At 36.1% G+C, this 20,834-nt stretch overlaps 1 protein-coding gene across 1 annotated transcript in view; it reads right to left on the reverse strand.

Annotated features, from left to right (window-relative positions):
* Window positions 1-1,560: 1,560 nt before the first annotated feature.
* LOC102066228 (coiled-coil domain-containing protein 171-like) overlaps window positions 1,561-20,834 on the reverse strand; it is a gene marked incomplete at its 3' end in the record, with an annotated part of 31,148 nt that continues 11,874 nt past the window's right edge. The window contains exons 5-17 of the mRNA XM_074533026.1: window positions 19,725-19,871; window positions 18,493-18,585; window positions 15,538-15,667; window positions 12,811-12,978; window positions 10,970-11,158; window positions 9,288-9,792; window positions 8,415-8,531; window positions 7,358-7,584; window positions 6,546-6,725; window positions 5,114-5,287; window positions 4,509-4,657; window positions 2,905-2,959; window positions 1,561-1,671 (exon numbers count right to left, since the gene is read on the reverse strand). Of these exons, the coding sequence (XP_074389127.1) occupies window positions 1,561-1,671; window positions 2,905-2,959; window positions 4,509-4,657; window positions 5,114-5,287; window positions 6,546-6,725; window positions 7,358-7,584; window positions 8,415-8,531; window positions 9,288-9,792; window positions 10,970-11,158; window positions 12,811-12,972 (1,869 nt within the window). The remainder of the gene's footprint in view (window positions 1,672-2,904; window positions 2,960-4,508; window positions 4,658-5,113; window positions 5,288-6,545; window positions 6,726-7,357; window positions 7,585-8,414; window positions 8,532-9,287; window positions 9,793-10,969; window positions 11,159-12,810; window positions 12,979-15,537; window positions 15,668-18,492; window positions 18,586-19,724; window positions 19,872-20,834) is intronic.

Here is a 20,834-nt window from a genome sequence, read left to right on the forward strand (position 1 = left end):
CCAACTGCACCTGAGGCTGCTACGTGAACAAGAACTTTACAGTTCTGCCCAGCAGCAAGCTTCCCAGAACATACTGTACTATGTTATTCATACCACAAGCACTCTGTGCAAATATGAAATGCAGCTTTTTGTGTTTATGATTCTCTTCTGGAGAGAAAGAGGGAACAGGCTGCACATGTTTCTGCAATCATTGTGAGGTCAAAAAAGAATGGGAGTTGGCATGGGACTTAAAAAAAAAAAAAAAGGAAAAAAAGCAGCATCCACTACCAAATTAGAAAATCAGGATTTAAAAGCTGGTGATTGCTACAATGCCTCCTGTGGAAAGATGCCACCTCTGGGACCTTTTGTGCAGCTCTAAAATGGATCATCACTGTACTGGGGAAATATTTGTAATTCCACCCTTTGACAAAAAAGTTCATCCGTGCTAATTAAACCTCACTGGACTCTTAAGGCATTATATATTTCATATTTCCATATTTTAGCGTGGAAACATGATAATGCACACATAATTTATGTCTTTATCATATTGAAATATATGTATGCATGCAAGAAGGCAACAGTGAGAAATTTCCACTTTGGAATCTGCCTTTCTTGAATGTTTGATTTTGTGACCTCGATCCTGCAATTATATATTTATACTGCATTAGAACAGAAAAATCTACAATCAATTGGAAGGAATCACTGAGCTTACACACTGTATACAATACTTACCTTGTCTAAGTTCCTTGCAGTTTACTTCATTACCTACTCTCTCTCTAATTCAGACAGAGAAGTACAATGAAAGAAATATGTACTCACTCCGACTTTTGCTCTCTCATTAGGAAAAAAAATCTGTTTAGCACTAAAGTATTCTGCACAACTATAAAGACTAAGGCATAGTTTATGTAGAAGACCAAACTTGCAAACAATAAGGATTCATTGCACTGAGTCTGCATTCAGAGCTGAAAATATGGCACATTATTGCTAAATTTCTCTTTTTTTTCCACTTATTGTTTTGTCCTAAAAAAATCAGTATTTTGAAATGTGCAAGTCTTTAAACCTACATAAGCAAAATAGCTTCTATATTTAAACATTCTAAATAGCAATCTCTAGAGGAATGCTCTAAACACCACAGTTAATTCTAGAACTGTGGATTGAAAAAAATCTGATACTGACCAAGAAGGAGCCTGCAAATCTCATCTTTTTGTTTGTTTGGTTTTGCTTTTTTGTGAGGATCTTAGTTTTGGTTTTGTTTGTGGGTTTTTCTTAATTAGTCTTGTGTATATTAATGGGAAAAAAAGTGAGGAGGATAGAGAGATATTAATTTCCAAATATATATATTTCTGTCCATGTTTGTTTTCCCATCCGTTATTTAATACTGTAACTGCAAAACTGAAAGCTGACATTATCTCTGAAATACCATGTGCAAGAGTATACATGGAAATTCTTTGAACTGTTGACTGCAATACTTGTTCTCCACATGCTCAGAGCATAATCTGTCTGCCTGTTGTAGCTCAGATGCAAAAAAAAGAAAGAAAATAATAAAAAAAAAACCCAACAGGATTGGTTTTAGATTCTAACCTGGAATGAGCTAGTCTCTGGCCTGTCTCTCATTGCTTCCTCTGAAAGGGTCTTCAGGCTGGGGAGTGGCATGGCTGCTGCAGCATCTGATGCCACAGCCTCTTCTCTGACCTAAAGGGAAAATACCCCAGCATCAGTGGTTATTCTCCTTCAGACACACCAGCGGGGATGAACTGTGTCCCCTTGAGCCCGTTGAGGGGACTTGCATTAATCACTGGACCTAACATACATGAATAAAGTACGACTGATTGAATTTTCATTGCAAATAAATTTCTCATTCACAGTGCTAGGAGAGAATGCTACCAAAACCCCCCCCCCAAAAAAAAAAAAAGAAAACAAACTACCCTGCCCTGAAAAGAGAAAGGCCAAGAACATGGCACGACGTACGTATTACTGTAAAACACAGCAGTTGCTGCATGACATTCACTTCCAAAGTTTGAAAGAAGTCAGTATGAAGATGGTGGTGGCACAAAGGAAATTTCCTATCAGCACAGTTTGCTGTAGTGAAACACGCAGTTTAGGTTCTGTCACTTTCAATGAACATTATAGGAAAGAGACTTGAAAAAGGTATCTGAAAATAAAGTTAACAACAGTTTTGGTGAATACAGACAGTAAAATAAAGAAGAGATTCCCATTTTGCTAGGAATTAAAGATGTAGTAAGGGAAATCGACACTCCAAGGTAATGAAAACATTTCTTTTGCTTAGCGCTGCTGTAGATTAAAAGCAGTTATAAAACCATCCACCATCAGAGCTACAGTTGAAAATATTCCTTTCTCCTAAATAATTAATATGTACAGCTTTGTTGGACCTTCAAATAGTCCTATACCAGGCTACACTTGCACAAGTCAGAGAGAAAACTTGAGATTATTATTAGATTTAAAATGAGCTTTAAAAAAATACCATGGAAGTTTCTGACCACAGATTATGACTTCCTGCATTTTCTTTTCCTATTTATAATGTTTCAGACGTTAAAGTAGCAGACACAAAGCCAAATGTTTTATGGCCACCAAGTATGTGATCTCTCATTATTCAGTAGAGGGTTAACCACAACAATCACAATTTTTTGTATGTTGCATTAGTCTTGGCAACCAGAAATAGTGCTCAGCAAGGGAAGGAAAGTGAATTTTGTCATAACTTCTACATTTAGAACAAGTTTTGTTATACTACAAACTTGCATTTTATTCCACTGTAGTTTTTAAGATGGTAGAAGTTGAGGGAGGAAACTTCAACTCTAAGGAAAGGAAGTTGCTTTGCAACAACTTTTCTCCTCCCCTGAGGATAAACAGTTCTAAGGGTTTGGCATGTTTGGAACACAAGTCAGAGGGAGCACTTCAAATTCTTACCTCATTCAGGGTGGCCTCCACAGCTTTCACATGATTAATGATCAACTCTTCATCTCTATCATAAAAGAAACAAACAAAACAATGGAGTAACTTTATAGAACTGAAGCTCTTCCAATGTAAAAATCATTCTTCAGCTACTTTATGGTTTTGATGTCTTGTAAAATAATTACTGATAAACTGTTAAGATTTTCTCTCTTTTTCATATCTCCAATGCAAATGCTAAAAATAGTTCATATTGGTGCATTTGGTGCATTTCCATATGAAAGATGCTTCAGTTGTGGATAAGCAATTAAAATTAATGTAATTATATTCCTATCAATGAACAACTATCATGGCTTGGATATAGAGGTCATTAAAAGTCTCTAGCAGGATGGTATTATATTCTTGTATTGCAAAACACTGACAGATTCTGTTTATTTCATCTGCTTTGCTTATACGTTCCAAAGGGAGAAAAAACCCCTATTTGTTGTGAAGAGCTGCTAGAACAATGAAGGGAAAGTTGTCTTTGGTGATAATCAGTTGCTATACACAGAAAAAAAAAAGCGATTTTTAAAGTCTCTTCACATGAAAAAAATCTTTTCTGGATATATGTGTGGCCACAAAGAAGAATGTCCAAAATAGACTGGGGTGATTAGGATGGAAAGGACAAGCTTTCTAGAACAAATCCTTCTGCAGGTGACAGCTGCTTTGGTCAAATCCTACCAAATAACATTTGTCATTTTCATTAGCTTGGCAAACATTTCACTGAGGATTATACAAATGGCATTATTTCCCTCGTGCATAAAGCCCTTAAAGTTTCTCAGATTTTGGTCCTCAGAGGTCAAATGAACCCATGTATGACTAAAGCTCTTTTAGATCCTAGCCATGGAACAACAATATTCATAACACGTGCTTCATACTACGGTAAGTATTAGAAAACGAAGTCTGCAAAGTTGTTGTTTTTTTTTTTTTAATCTGACCATATGGTGAAAGAATTGGTTAGTAACAAGCTCCTTCAAGTCATGGGGGCTCCTTTTGACTACCAGTCTTTTCAAAACCAGTGCCAGAGCCTTTCCTTCCACTCTACATTGTGGTGTAAGTGGTATGGGGATTAGCTGTAAATCCAAAACTCCCTGAAATCAGCTGGAAGATCTGTCTTGTACCAAAGGAAAGACTAGGTCCAAAATGGGTTTCAGTCCCTTTGGCAGTGAAGACTTTCCCCTAGCTGATGATTCTGTACTTACTATAAATAAATTGTATCTGTCTATAACAAAATGGCATGGAAACACAGAGAACTAACAATCCTTTCTTAAATAAACAGAACTTTAAGGATCTGCCAAAGAGATATCAGATCAGTAAAATCGGACAGGTCTTTTGTTTGCCAGATATTTCAGCACCCAGCATTTGGAGCACTATTATGGGATAACTGCATAAAATGTATGACCTAGTATTTTGAACTAACACTTTTGTTTTTAGAAGACTATGTCTGAATTTCAAAAAAAAGGAGACAGATGTACTTTGCTCTTCTAACCTTACACTGTCCAGGGCTAAAACGCTGCCCATGGAAGTAGGAATTTAAATTTTTATACATTTAAAGTGATATCCCCTTGTGCCCCAGAGCTCACATTGCTCCCTGTTCCTGGATGGCACGTTCTGCCTCCTGGAGAGTCTCCTGCAGCCGCTGCTGGTACTGCTCTGTGTCTTTCAGGAGTCTATTCTGGTGATCCAGAGCTTGGTCTCTTCTCCTCAGCTCCTCCGCTGCATTAGAGAGGCTCTGCCAGCAGAGAGCAGAGTTGCTATTTAGCCCAAATAAACTTCACTTTATGCCACTGGCTACTGACCAACATGGAAGACAAATTTATTGTGAAGTAGATTTGGACCACTGCATACTACGGTTTTATGAATTTCCTAGCATTAATGACTCAGAATCCCCCCAGTTTTTAGTATATTTGCAACGTATAAATAAGTTTTAGAAAACAAAATTATTGTAGGTAAAAAGCCCAAATCAAACCCTCACTGAAGACTTTTTCTTAAATCGCTAAAAATAAAACATCCATAGCTTAAGAAAAAAATTGAGTCTTTGAAGTGTTTTCTCAGTAGCTTAAAATTCTCAGAAGACTGAGTAGTGTGTGTATTTACTCCTGTTATTTTATTTATACAAGGACTGCACTATTTGGCTTATTTAACAGAAGGTAAAGCTCTGGTGACTGTTCCAGAAGAATAACATTACCATCAGAGGTACATTGGAGACTTGGCTTCTATCTTTGTTGGCACATGAGTGCAATTCCAGTGTATTACTCAGCTCCTGAATCCGTCGCTGGTGTTCTTGTAGAAGCAATTTTGCCTCATGCTCACGCTGCAAAGCATTATCTAACTCCTTGTGTATATTGTCTTGGTTGATTCTCTGGAAAGAGAAAGAAGTTTGCCTGATTCTGTAATTATATTCAGTGCTTTCCCCACCACTAAGTGAGTTTCACTTGCAAACCCACCAAATTCCAAAACAAATGCGTGCTTAGGATTAGTATTGAGGTTTTCTTACCATCAAGACAAATCACTGAACAGTAAAATGGCAGACCAGTTAATTACTGTGTTTTTCAAAAAGAACATTCATGTAAAGTCTTGGCATTCATTATTCTTGTCAAAGTAGCACCCTAGGATGCAAAACTTCAATATTTAGAAGGAAAAATACACAGATCAGTATTCAGAAACTTAATGGACAGCTTATTAATCCTTGTAAACACCTTTGCCGACTGTTCTTCTCCTCCAAGAACTGTTCCAGACATAAGAAATAATTCTTCAAGGAAAGTCATCATCTACATTTCAACTACAACCTAAAATGTGACAACTTTCATCTAACTGTCCCAAAACCACTAAGGGAATAAAACCTGTTAAGAACAAAACTGAAGATGATTAGAGATTTTTGAGTAAGAAAAAATCCATTTTACTAGCTAGGAACAGGAAGGACAATGGGTGAGACATTATCTAGCAGATATTCTCTGCTTGGAAGTGTTTGGATTGGGACACACTGACAGGTTCTACCAACTCGGCTTCAGGTTAGGGAACCCACAGTGTTTCAGTAAGTCAATCAGCAACAGCAAAAGACTCAGGGGAATTTTGGGCATTTGTGCTACTGAGAATGTTGGAGAATGCTTTTTCTCCTGCCATAAAGTAACTTCTTCAGGGAAACAGACCCACTAAAATTTGTATTGTATTTATTATAACAACATCCATTACTATGTTATTCATCAACATCCATTCAGAGTTTAAACTGCTAAATTTATATGTCATGAACTTCTCATGAACAATCTTATTGAATATGTTCATTCCAGCTGACTTTACTCTGTGGAAGTGAAATCTTCTTTTAGGATACATAAATCACATCAACATTTCCAGCAAATGGGAGAACCCGGATTGCTGAAGACCAAACTGTAATTTATACAGGATACCTCCTTCTACAAATCAAAAGGAAACTCCAGTGGAAAAAGGGTATTTCTAAATACATCTGTCTTCTAGTTTAGTGGCATTTACTGAACAAGTTTTCTGGAAAATTCTATTGAAAGTAAATCTGTTTTATGCTTGTTTTCCAAAATAAAACAAATAAAAAATGTGTAGAAAGGAGAATCTCTTTTAAGCAAGAGAGTCTCCAAGTCAAATGTACTTACATGCTGAAGTTCATTTAATTGCTCTTGCAGTCTGCAGGCTTCTTCAGCATCTTTCTGCATCTCACTGAAAGCCCATCCACATTCTGCAAGCTGCAGGTGCAGTGAGTGGGACTCTACCTCTGCTGCATGAAGCCTTCGTAAAAATCCAAATATTTCTTGCTGCAAGATTGCTATGTTTCTCTGTCAGCAAACAAAAACAAGTTGGTGGGCTATAAAATCTGCTATTTTAGCAAGAAAATAAATCATATTTAGGACCCAAGAAAGTGAAGACAAAACTATCATTTATTCCTCTCTCTCTAAAAGACATACACAAAAGTCTGAACCTGTCACCTACCAAGGGTTACTGAAAATTCTGTTTACAAAGAATTACTATTTTCACCTAAAGTCTACTATAAAAGATTATGAGAGAAAGTGTTTGTCTTTTCATTTTGGTTAAAGGGAAGAAGGTTATCTTTACTGAAAGAAAGGATGGTAAACATGAGAAAATAAAGACCATAATAAAAAGCAACCTTAACACTTACGTCAAGCCACAGGCAAATTTGTTCTTATAAGCTAAAAAAGATGCGATAGAACTTGGAAAAAAATATTTTACTTGGATACACTAACCCTCCTCCAAAAATTCTTTGACAATAAACAAAAAGACCTATTCACACCCTAATGTGTGACAAATCTACTTCTGAGTATCCATACAGTGGTACTTCATTGTCATGGACTCACAACCAGCCTGAAACAAAATAAATGGTGCTGTCAAGGGAGCTTCACCATTGCTGTAAACCTTCTATTTTCCTGAAGGAGGACTGTAATCCGCTTACTGTGCCGGGCAGTCTGTCATACAATCCAGCTTCCAGGGCCTGGGCATTTACTCTCTGGAGCCCACGAGCCAGCCTCTGTATCAGGGAGTCCCTCTCCAGGTAAGGTCTATACCCACAAGTGTTCCGTTGAACTGTCTCCATCAGTACGCTCAGGTTGTCCATCAGTTTTGCGAAGCAGTTCCTGGCTGCACCGATAAGTGAATGTCCAGAAAGCCAGGACTCTGCATCTTTAAGAAACAACAACACAAAGGAAACATCAAGCAGGTTATTAGTTCCCATTTCTTGTAATACACCATTCTTTTTCATTTATACAAGATGGAACCTGTAAATATTCTGAAACACAGAATACTGAATCTGAAACACTGTTCAAACTTTGCTTTTTGATTTTCAATTTATTGAAAACAGCATGATCAAAGAAGAAAATGCCTGAAACTGAATCTAAACACATTTGATTCAATGGCAACGTTTATACCAATTTAGTGTTTAGCCTTTTGGAAAATGCATCGCCTTGTCTTTGTCCTGCTGTGTCCCTTTATTCACATAAATTATCCGTCTTCTAATATCCTTTTTTCTGTGACAAAAATGTGGGGACTCTAAAAGTAGAGTTTAATAAAGAACCAGGGATGGCAGCAATGCAGATGAACCAAGGGAGCCTGTATCAGTTCTCACTGTAAATAAACTCCATAAACACTCTCCAGCCTTCAGCTTCCATGGCTCTATATACTGAAAGGATAAAATATTCTATCAGATGCTAAAGAAAATGAATCTGTTCCAACAGTACAGAGATGTGATCATTCAGAGAATGCAGAAAAGAGTTATTATTTTATCCTGCAATGAAATTACTCCTTAGGGAAACAGTCCCACTAAAATTTGTATTGACTAGCTCAGGATATAATCTCTAGTCAAAGGTGTCTATCATAAATATTCAGAAATACCTCTTCAGAGCTGTGATCCAGAACAGTTTAGATAAAATCATAAAAATTGAAATTATATAACCAATCTGACTTATTTATTTTGAAAATATATTTCTGCTACAACAATACACAGTTAAAATTACCTTGGCTGTTGAGAACATCCTGCAGTTCCGAGATGGAACTGATTATTGCAGTATAGAGGTTAGAGCTAGTCAACCACTGAAGTGCTTCCATACAGTCAACTCCTTCCTCTCCAAAACCTGTGAAAGTGAATTGCAGCTAGCAGGATAACTGAATCACTAAGATATGGCACACTGCTATCTCCAGCTCTTTCAGAAATTAACCAAAAATAAGCCTATAAACAACAAATTAGACAGAACAATTTAGACTGTTTTAAGCATGCTTCCAGAATTACTTAAAAAAAGTAGATTAATCTTCTAATTGGCAAAGCATTTTTGATACTATTTATCCTTTTACAGGGAAGTATAAACTGGTCTGGCAACAGAAAGGGGCAAGTAGATATAACCTCAAAAGAAAATTTCAAAATCCTATGCTAATATTTTACCTGAATCAGAAAGCAATTTTTGTGGAAAATGGTAGGAATTTTGGTAGGAAATAGGTATTAGAAATTATTACAAAAAGAAGAGGAAATACTTTTTCAAAAGAAAAAAAAAAGGTGACAGTTAATAATTTAGGAACATTGCAAGATATTTACCACAGAGAAGATGCTGCAGTGCCTGGTTATGAAATCCGTAACACAAATATCAAGGATATCAGATAGTGTTGAGTTCATGTGCATAATTGCAATTTTACTTGCAATGCTTAACATAAGAGTAGGCATTTGCTCTTAGAGTGAAATACTTTCATGAAGAAACATAAAAAACATAAATCCATAAATAATATTTGTCAGAATGTCATTAAATATGTCTTTATGACCTAGCAATAGCAATAATATTGCTCTTTGTTATTCCCTAAGCACATAATTTGACATAACATTTTAAGAACATTTCACTTACGTGGTACAGGATGCCTTCCTCTGGATTCTCCCACACAAACTTGAATTCCAGTGCTTCCTCTGGAGCCATCCGTCCAGACAAAAAAGGTACAAGAATATCGGGCCAGAGCCCTCAGCCTGTTAGCAGCCAGAACTGCAATCACAGCTCTTCGGAATACATAAACCAGGTTCTTGGCTCTCCTCTGCCTCAGCCTGCCTTCGTCTTGGTTTCTTTCCACCACAGTAGGGAGAGCATAAAGGAGGCTGATGATCTTCTCCTTCAATAATTGGTGCTGGTTCATCTGTTCCTGGAGAATGTCTCTTTGGCAAGGCATAGTGCAGAGTCGGCCATAGAGAGAGCACAAGGCCCCTGACAGCAGCGCACAGGCTGCCAGCAGGGGTGAGCCCTCCTTGTGACCACTTGATAACGTATTTTTCATGGAATTGTTTTCCTGGGTCAGTTGTGCACACATTTGTTCAAGGCCATACAGTTTTTGCCTGTTTTTCTGCTCCCTTTCTTCACATTCCTGCAACAGAAACAAACCAAACAAAAGTGGAAGAAATATTAACTACATGGTTTTTACCTAGACGAGAGAAAAAAGAAAATTCTTAGTTTTGCCATTCAAATGATTCATTAAAGGAATAAAAATTGTTAGTAATGATAGTGATAAAAGTATCTCTTCTAGTAAAAAATTACAGAATCAGATATATGAAACCAAAGCAATGGTGGGAGGGAAGTTTACATGATCATCAACTGCAAATGGACTCCTGATTTCTGACTGCAATTCACCAATACTGTGACAGCTCACAGAAGGTCCAACACCATTTCTCTGTCCACAACACACTTTTAGGGGTTGACTTAACAATAGTAGTAACATTCTCCAATTTCAGAGAGAACACTGCTCCACCAAGCAGAAAACCAGTGTAAGGAAAAATGTAAGGAAGGCTGGAATATGAAACTACACAAATTAAAGCTTTCACCATGCAAAGACTTACAGCCCTGAAATCTGCATCAAATACAGCATTATTCTGTGAAGTTGCAATAACTCACAAATAAAAAGGCACATCTATTTCCTTTATTCACAATGCTTTTAATTGAAACAGGTGTGAAGGAATGGGATGGTAAAGACAGCATAGTTTTTGTGGAATAACATTTTGGATTGCAAATAACTCATCTAACAAGCACTGACAGTTTTACACTTTAAAACCACTTTTCACTGTAGTATCAGTAAAGCAGAGCCGCTTAACATTGTTGAAATCTACCACTGTTCTTAGGGTCAGTACATAAGTAACTAAATTGATCCACAGGTAACACCACATTATTGTTACTCCATGCAATCTCTACACACGATGATGCTGAAAAAGTATCAACTGCCCTCAGTAATTCTTAAAAAAAGGAAAATCGATCTTACAGCTTTAACATTCTCATAAAAAAACACTACCATCTGTAGACGAAATCAGGCTTCTCAGTTGGGGCTGTAGACTAAATTCTCTTCAACAAATGCTTCAACAAAGTATCAGTTATTTCTTATTTAAAGTGATGTTAATGTTATCCCGCAAGGGGTTGGTTTGTTGTTTGTGGTTTTTTTAGTTTAAAAATACACTTTAATTCCCAAATGACCTTAAACTGCTAAGGGACTTAAACTACTAAAATAATCCATTAAATGTTACAAGAAAAAAAATTAGAAGTTCATAGCACCATACCTGTGCTCTGGCTTGAATTTCTGCAAGGCGATTTGAGTACTGCTCTTCAAGACATTGCTTTTCTTTCTGCCATAAATGTTCCTGTGCTTTAAACTCTTCAGACATTTTCTTAAAAGCATCCTCCTGGTTCTCCAGAAGGTTGTTCATAGTGTCAGTCTTTTGCTTGCAAGTATGTTCTAGGTGAGATATCTGTGTGACAAGAATTTAAGAAGAAATTATTATTTACGTTTTTACTTTAAGTTAAACACAGACTATTTCAGCATAAAACCTAAACTGTGATTTCTTTAATATTTTCATTAAAACTATGGAAAACCCCATCATAGTAGATTAATTACTTGGTTCTCAAAACAAAACTGAAATATATTTTGAAACAAGTGCTTTATTTTATACTTGCAGATATTTGTCACCTTCTCTGCAGGAAACCTGAACCAGGCACTTAAAACACTTTTTTAAAAAACTGTATTTAATTTCAGCGAATTCAGCAAGTTTTAGCAAATCAGTAATCCAAGTATATCCTTTAGAAGTTTGTGATGATTGCAAACAATAATTAAAAATGGCATTTTTTGTTTTGTTTGGGGTTTTTTGGGTTTTGGTGGGGATTTTTTTGGTTTTGGTTTGGTTTTTTTTGGGTTTTTGTTTTTTTGAAAAGCCAAGACATTCCAGATTATTACTAAGTTTTAAAACAATTTCAGGGAATTCTAACATAGAGAATGTTTTCTTTACAAATAGCTCATAAGTTTATGATGTGTTTTCAACAAGTATGAAAGGATTCACTCCTGTGGTTTAACACTGCACATCCCACGCAAACTAAATGGAGGAATGAACCAAGCCAACAATGATCTCCACAAGCACACACTTGCACTTTGTTACTAGAAAGTATTAGCAAGACACTTCCAGATAGATCACACTGAACTGTAGGAAAAAAAGTTTTGTACAACAAAGTCTAAAATCCCAGAAAAGATGCTAAGAACATGAGAAGAGCCCTACAGACCTCATGATCAGTCTCAATAATAAATACTTAACTAAAAAGCAGGCACAAAAAGATACAAGCCCCACAAACACTGTCAACAATATTCACTCCCTTCCCTTCTCTTTACTTCCCTTTCCTCTTCTACTTCCAAAGAAAAATAAACCAGAAAACAAAGTGAAACCCTAAAGAGTGGCTTACCCACTCTTAGCTTAGTCTCTGGAGCCAGCTGACTTATTTAAAAAGGGTGGTTTTATTTTCCTAAAAACACAAGGTTTTCTGGGAGGAGATGTCATGTAACCTCACTTGCATTATTATTATCATGCAGAAAAGCACAGCTCCTCCTTCACACAAATGCTGACATGTTTTATAATAGGTATTTCTAAAAATGTCATAATTCAAAAGTTACAATTAAACAAAAAACCCCACACTGGCATTCTTTCAAATAGTAGATCTGAACCATAAACATATAATTTAAAAATGGTATTTCTGGAGAAAGCGTATTTTGCCAATGGATTATGGTAAAATAAAGACTTGATTTATGACTGTAAATGACTACATTCTGTGAATTTCTTCATCAGTAAGATGAATTTATTGTCTTTTAATTAGGTCCCTGTGGCTAGTATCAGATATTTCTTTCAGAATGTCCTGCACAGAAGGTGGAGCTGAGAGATTTGATGCACACTCCAGTCACATTTAAAGGCCCACAGCAACAGCATCAAACTGAGCTGTGGACAAGCCAAAATAAACGGTGTTTATTTGTTAGTGTCCAAATCCTTTTGGGGCGATGAATATCGGTCCTTTTTAAAGAGACTGCAGTGTGAACAAATGTCACTGAGCTCAGCAGAGGCAGCTGATGCTTGGGGACACTCACCCTCTCGTTAGCCTTGTGGAAGTTTAAGATCAGGGCTTCAACATTCTCATGCAAGAGTGCACACAGCTCTGTCCAAGGTAACTGTTCCAGGGGGACAGTTGTCTGTTTGGTAAGCACATGGGCATTTGCCATGCTCTGGTATAAGTTCAGGAGGATAGACATCTCCCTCTGGAACACAAAGGAAAATTAATTGCTGTATCTGGGCAATGCTAAAATCAAAAGAGATGCATCATATGTGTAGTAGCAGTGCTGCATGCAGCTGAAAACAAGCCCTCAAAGTTCATTCTCACAGATTTACAAAACTCCTCAGTTAATTTCTTATAATTGCAGCCATAATTGCATAATATTACAGCAAAGTAAGAAAATAGATTTCACAAAATTTATCAAATTAGACACAGTATGTATATAAAGTATGTGAATAAATCCCAGTCCTGTGGGGGCCACAATCATGACCTGGCACAGATAAAAATTTCCATGCTCTCAGTGGATGCAGTTCATTTACCCATGTTAATACTCTGAGGCGCATTCAAACTGTGCCCCAACACCTGCACAACACACAGAAAACTGTCCAGTTGGCTTGGCAGCACAACACATGCTAAATTATTTTAAAATTTTGTTTTGCATGGATTATATATGATTAAATACCCGCCCAAAATAGTCCTACAGCTCCACCAAACTCCACAAGCTGTGCCTCATTTATTTACAGTGATTTTAATCAGTGGTATAATAAATTGATTCAGGTTATAAATAAATTTTAGTAACAACATCATGCAGTAGAAATTCAATTCTTCATACTTTTAGTACATACAAGTGCCTTAGATTACCTTGATTAAGTTAATAGAAATGTTATCTTAATGTTTCTCAAATGCCATGAAGACTGTATCAGTACAGTCAGAGATCAATATAAGATTATCAGACTACTGTGAAAAGAACATAGGGAGCATAGAAGTGATATAAAATATGAAAAATACTGTACAGATCAGGAAAGCATGAAAGGAAAATTAAGGGAAGGAAATGCACTGACGTTTTTACACAGTTTAAGCATGAGTATAGCGAAGACCAACAGCAATATATTAAATGTTATCTATACTTAGCTTCTGCTACAGTCTTTTGCTTTTTCATTTTGAGAAGCAAAATCAAAGCTGTCTCAATGGAGTAAACAAGATCACACACAGGCTTCCCAAACAAATACAAACAGCTTTGGGAAAAATGCAAAACCATCCAAGGCAATAAATAAATACCTGATCTCATAAGGGAACCACTAATACAACTCCTCCAAAAACAAATATTTTTATCACCTGCTCAGGACAGTCTTGTGGTTTGAAATCCTTTGAGTAAAACAATTACAACAACCACCTCCATGAATATGACAGTGAGACAATCCTTTTTTTTTAACCTTTCAGTAACATAACATTAATTTTGAGTCTACCATTAAATTCTGTTTCCATTACCAGAAATCTTGATCATGAATGGAATCTTGTCCTGAATTCTTGTCATGTGTAATATATATTTTACTAAGGAATGTGAATAAGAAAGGAAAACTCCTACCACAGCAACAGCAAGCACTTTAAGTTTCTAGTATAATATTTTGAGCTTGTAATTGTGTTTTGTAGTTATAAGTAGCAATCATTAATGCCTATAGTTAAGGCATACAGCTGCTTTTCTCTCTATATATTCCTTTTGTGCCTGAGGAAATTACTTTTTCAGGCTAAGTAGGCCAGCAAATGTCTTTTAATACATTATTGCTTGCATGGAAGAACCTGTTATTCTCCCAGAAAGAAAAAATAAGATCCTGATTTTACTTGTCTTCAGATCTGCCTGGGCAGTGGACAGCACTAAGACAAAGTGTGGAATAACTCCATCATCTGAACAAAAGACACCCACAAATCTGAAGACTGTCTGATGCAGGTCTTGGCTCCTGTCCACAGGGAACAGACATCATGCACCTTCCATGCTCAGAGCTCGGACAGAGAAAGAGGAGAATTTTCCAAGCCACCACCAAAAAAATTTTATATTACTAAGAGTAGAAACAGAGCAAATGTTACCATACAATGACAGGAGAGATTTTCTAAACATGCTAAGAACTTTCCTTTGTCCATGCTGCTATGCAAAAAGATGGGAAATTTGTTATTCAAGGTGTAGTTGAGTAAAGACAGTAGAAAGGCCCAAAGTGGTCATATAAGAGGAGAAAGTTTTCAGAAAATAAGCCAGTGAAATACATCCAATGTGCCAAATCCAGAGCAAAACATGCAAAAAACAAAACAGCAACAAAAAATCCCCTCTGCTTTTCCATCTGAAAGCTTGAAATAATTTTCAAGCAATTTTTACAGTCAAATACTTGCACTAAAACTAAAAGAGTGTATGAAATAGAAATAAACATTTCTACAATGGGAGCTAATGAAACTTGACAAAAAAGTTGGGTAGAAAGACAGAACATTCTTCACGTGAAATGACAACCCATATCTAAAAAATGCCTTAATTAGAAATGCCAGTATATCCTACCCATACTTAAAAAAAACATTTTCAAATTAGCTTCTCCAAGGCATTTGTTACATTTATTCATGTATTAAATTTTTTAAAGGTAGCATATGAACAAAAATGGTAAGAGTATAGCAGAGCTCTTCCACAGCTCAGCACAGCAAATGCAGCAAATCTTCAGCACAGTAAATATTTTGACAGTATGTTTTAAAAAACACCTAAACAATGTGTGCCACATTTTTTCCTTACTATTGAGCCTTCGTGCAGGCTGAAGTTGCCAGGAGGAGTCACTAATGTCCCAGGGGATTCTTTAGTTTCCTTTCTTTCCTCAACTTGGTCTTTCCATTGCACACCAGAGGATAAACGCTGTCTTCGTAAACTGGAAAGTTTCCACAAAAAGATACTTTAACCAAAATTACTTTTGGCAAATGCACTGTGTTCTTTTAAAGGATAATCAATGAATTGGGCAGATACCACTTTAGCACACCACATGGATTCTGAAACTGCTTGCCTTTCTTAATTGAATGAAGAACTTTATATTCCTTCTAAGAAAGATTTTTCAAGAGGTTATATTTTCAGCTACCAAGCCTCGTGACATGCAATTCATAAGATTATCTGGATATGACCTCAAAGTTAAATATAACAAACAGAATTCTTCATATTTTAATTAAAACAACAGCTGTCTTCAGAGAGACCATGTCACATCTTGCATCATCAATCCTGATTTCAAGTACAGTTCTTGCTCTTAAGGTTTCCACATGCCTGTCTCTACTCTGCAGTGACTTTTAAAGCAGACTGCCCAGAATTTTAATCTGTTCTTGTACTGTGTCAGTCAGGAAAACAGATATATCAAGTGCCTGGCATGACTAAACAGGCAGCTGATGAGGAAACTACAAGGCCAAACAATAATATAAAGGAGACAGAAGCAGAGACAGGAATCCAAGGAAGAATTTTAAAAGATTGCCTGAGTATTTAGGCATAGTGTCAGGAAAACCAAAAGTTTGCTTAAAATTGATGTTTGCAGAGGATGACAAAGGCTTTTCCAGCTCAAGTTTTAAGTATCTTACTAAAAAACATCTCCCTAACCATGTATCTTGTATGAGTTGCTCAGGCCACAAACTTCCTTTCTTGTAGCAAAAAACAGTTTCTTTCATTCTCCACTACTACTTGTGTAAGTCAACATAAACACCTGTGTATACAGAGCCATATAGTTCTAGGCTGAAAGGGAGGTCCCCCAAGTTCTGTTACCACAGACACAGCAGACTGTGCTGGGCAGAAAACATCCCAAGAGATTTCCTCCGCTCTCACACATTTCAGTATTTTTTAACCATTTAAAGCTTTCAACAGCCATTCCAAAGTTGAAAACAAAGATTACCCACTATAAATGATATACAACTTCTTGACAGAATCTTAGAGATTCAACTGAATCATATAAGTGGAAAATAACATCTTCATAATAATGTAAGTGTATACAGAAAAGCCATCTTTTCTAGACCTGCTGGCTGTGTTTTCCTACACTCACCCCAACCACTACTGGAGGCTGGACCCTACCATAACTATGAATTTCAAAATTTTTTATTTGGCAAATGATCTGTAACAGGCTAGTTATTATCTGTACCATTCACAATACCTTTGGTTACTGATATGGGCCTGTTATTAATGGACTGCCAGGTTCTGAACCTTTAGTTTGGTTTGGCACATTGCACTAGATTTTCTGATGACTGGAAATTGCAGGGAATGTAAACTACAAGTTGTACTCAAGCTGTCTACTGCCACTTCACAACAGCTTTAAAAGGAAACTTACACTTTTTTTCCTCTCTCATGTGCATTTTCTGACTCTCTGAAATCTTTTCTTGATACCCCTGAAAAAGCTTCTCTCCTGCCGCGTTGCTCTTCATTCAAAGCGCCTTCAAGTTCTTGAATTCTCAACTACCAAGTTATAAGGAAGCAGTTAAAGGAAGTTAGGAAAGACTACCATGGTCTTTACTGCTGTTTGCTGTTCTGTTCTGCCTTTCAGAGCTGAATACATTCTATTAATTCTATATGGAATTAGAAAGCGTTGAACAATGTAAAAACATATTAATAGATAAAGTTCAAAACAGAGAGAAATAGATATGCTGACCAAAAGCACAGTTTGTTGTCCTTTCATGGAGTTTGGATTTTCCTCTTTTCAATTATTTGTATTACTGAAGTTTTCGAGAGGAATTTTTTTTTTTAAGCAGACTCGTAAAAGCATGGAATTAACAGTAAACACTACACTTGCACTCAAAGCAAAGCACATATGGAGCTTGTTCATGTACATAAACAAGGAAGAAAACCTTACCAGTTCTTCACCTATAAAAGATAAATATCTAACTTCAAGGAGTGCTACCCTCCAGTTCCTTTGTATGTTGTAGAAGTAGAGAAGGAATCAAGAAAACTGAATCATCACTACTTATTTAAGCATCAAATCAGAAATCTAAGTGACTGTACTTAGAGAAGGTCATAAGAAAATAACTGAGAAAGTGTCAATGCTTATTGGTGTTACTCAGAAAACAAGAAAATAAAAGATGATATTCCTTCTTGTTTTCTCATATGGTTTTTCAAAAGTCCAGTGTGAAGGCTTTGTTAGTCAGTATGAGATCACTCAGCAATTATCTTACAGGTTTTTTGTACTTGTTTTTTAAAATAAACCCTAACTGCTTTAATGGATCAAACCCTGTGTGATACAGTTTAATAACAGAAGAATTTAATATACAAGTATACATATTACATTTTTCCATGTATTCAAACTGCTCTGGTAACTGCAGATATAATAGCTTTGAAGCCAAAATGTACTCAGTTGAAATGTGAAACTGCAGTCTCAGGATTTATTAATATCTCACACCTAGAAAAGTTGGATGTATGCACTGTATCTCCAAAATTATCTAAGTACCCATTCCAAAGATACAAGGCAGAACATTTTAACAGTTTAACTATTGTGAAACATTTCCTTTCCCCTCACTGTTTCAATGCTACTTTGAATTCTCAAACATAAGAATGTGACATTTTATTTTAATATTTATTCTATTAACTTGATAGTCCCCTGAAAAAAGGAGATATTTTTCTATTACCTTTTACAGTTTTGACACTCATTGCAAAAAATCTACTCAATGTTTTCACTGGAGCAAGGAAGGCTTCCTGTTTCATTGTAAACTTCTACCAAATATTTAACTAAAAGTTTACCTGCATGATTTCTGTAGCAGATTTACATTGCATATGTGCTAATCTTGCTGCTGCAGCATCTTCCTCCAGTTTCTTTATTTTCACTGTCTCTGCCTAAAAGTACATTTTGAAAATATTTAAGTCCAGAAAGATGATAACATCATGCAAAGACAACTTAATTTCTTCAGTTTATTAGGTCTCCATAAACCAACCTGTGGTATCTGAACTACTTGCACTTTAGAACTGTGAAAACTCATATCAATAAATAAGTAAAAGAAAAGAATTACATATCCAGAATATTAAAATAAAAATTTTTGTTTAGTTAAAAGAATTTATGTAGTATTATGTTCTTGCTGCATTTTTTATACTCACGGATACTTATCCCCATGTAAATGCCTGGACATGGAATTTCAATTGAAAAAATGCTTCTAGCAATAGCAGTAACTACAGAGGTGCTATAATAGAAATTCATATGCAATTTTAACTACACTGTTTCCTATCAAAAAAATATTTTCACTTAGACTGATGACTGATTTGAAAAGAACAATATACTCCAAAAGGATTCCTGCCTTCAAGTGATGCAACAAAGACCAAGAAAAAGGCATTAATATTAAAAGTCTTTTGAGACACCTTAAGTTACACAGATACAAATGAAGTCATTGGTTTTGGACAAGTAAAGCAAAGTAGCAAGTATGTGAGACTGAAGTTGACTCTAAGCACTTCAGTTAGGGAAATACTAATTGAAAAATAAATAAATAAATAAATTAAAATACAAGCTGATGGCAATAAATTTAAACTCTGTATAATCTCACATATTCACAAAAGGAAATAACTGAGAAACAGAGATCTGTGGAGGGCCTATTAAAGAGAAAATCATGGCACAGAGCTCACCAAACCTACACTACAACAGCATCAGCCAAACGGCTTAAGCTTTGCCTCCTCCCACAAAATCAATGGGCTTAACATGCTTAAATATTTTTTTTAAAAATTCACAAATCCCGCACAAATACTCCCTCTATGCCTCTATATTGCTAAGAGTACTTTCCCAGTGATATAAACCTCTTTCCATCTGCAGTTCGAACACCAGTCTCAGGTCAGGCTCACAGCATTCACCTCTGAATCCACCTTTCCTGTGAACTGATGCTCCATATTTTGTTAATCAAACACAAGGCACTCATAGCCTAACTCAGAGGTTTCAAAAATGAAACTGCTCAGTTGTGCCAGTGCTTGCAGCAGCAGGCAGAAAGCTTTACCTCCAGTTCTTTGATGAGATACTCCTGTCGTGTATTCTTGAAATCCAGACACTTGGCCTGGAGCTTCACAATCTTGCTGCAGGCATCCTGTTCTGCCTCCATATCCCTCAACTTCCTGGCAATGCTGTTCAGGGCAGCATTTGTCTCCTAAAGATAAATAGGTACATGAACAAATAAATATATCAAGAGGTACTTTTTCTAAGATAAAGTATTGCAGTAGAGAGCTCAATACTCAACAGAGGAGGAGAGACCACATCAGATGATGATGTTAGAATTTTAAAATCTCAGATGCCAGTACATGTCAACAGAAGTGTTTACCCAATAGCAGGCATGCTTTTAATTGACCACCAAGAAATCTCTGTAGGCCCAAAAATCACTGTGAACATGACCTTCTGTGTTAACACTAAAATCAGAGCCAGATCTCCACAGGAAATCTTTCCCTAAAAGAGCACAGCTCTTCCAATCTCTTCTGTGTCCCAGCTCAATGGCAATGCTAGAAACAAGGTGCATTTGGGGAAATTATGGGGAACGGGGACATGGGGACAAACGTTCATTTTTGTTATGATTTTAATTGCTAAAACTTCAGATGTTTTGAGAGACAATTACTCCCACAGACCAAATAATTTCATTTTCTGCTTTTCTGAAAAGGATTTTCCTCTTTGTAGAAACTGAATTACTTTAAAAACTTAAGAAATATGAAGCCCTCAGTAGAATAAAATAAGATGGTCCCCACGTCAATTTCTGCATACAGAAACTCAACTAATCTACAGGTTGGGAGAATTACTGACATTACTAGACTCTGCAGCTCTGTGAAGTCACTGCTACAAAATCCCCATAGTCCATATGAATTTGGATCAAATTTAAGCTAATCCTCTAGCTTTGCAAGTCCAGCAAGACAGGTTTCTCCCCTTCAGAATGCAAAATAAATAAATAAGTAAATCAAGAATTCAAAATTAACAATTTCTATGAATATATATACCTGGAAAGATTAAGAAATATTTATTTCTTCAAGTTTATCTTTCAGATATTAACAAAATTGAACTGGGAAATAGGAAATAATTAATACATATTTTGCTGTAAAATACTATAAAAATTTTAAAACATTTTATA

The sequence above is a fragment of the Zonotrichia albicollis genome, chromosome Z, assembly GCF_047830755.1.
Source record: "Zonotrichia albicollis isolate bZonAlb1 chromosome Z, bZonAlb1.hap1, whole genome shotgun sequence".
Taxonomy (NCBI): Eukaryota; Metazoa; Chordata; class Aves; order Passeriformes; family Passerellidae; genus Zonotrichia; species Zonotrichia albicollis.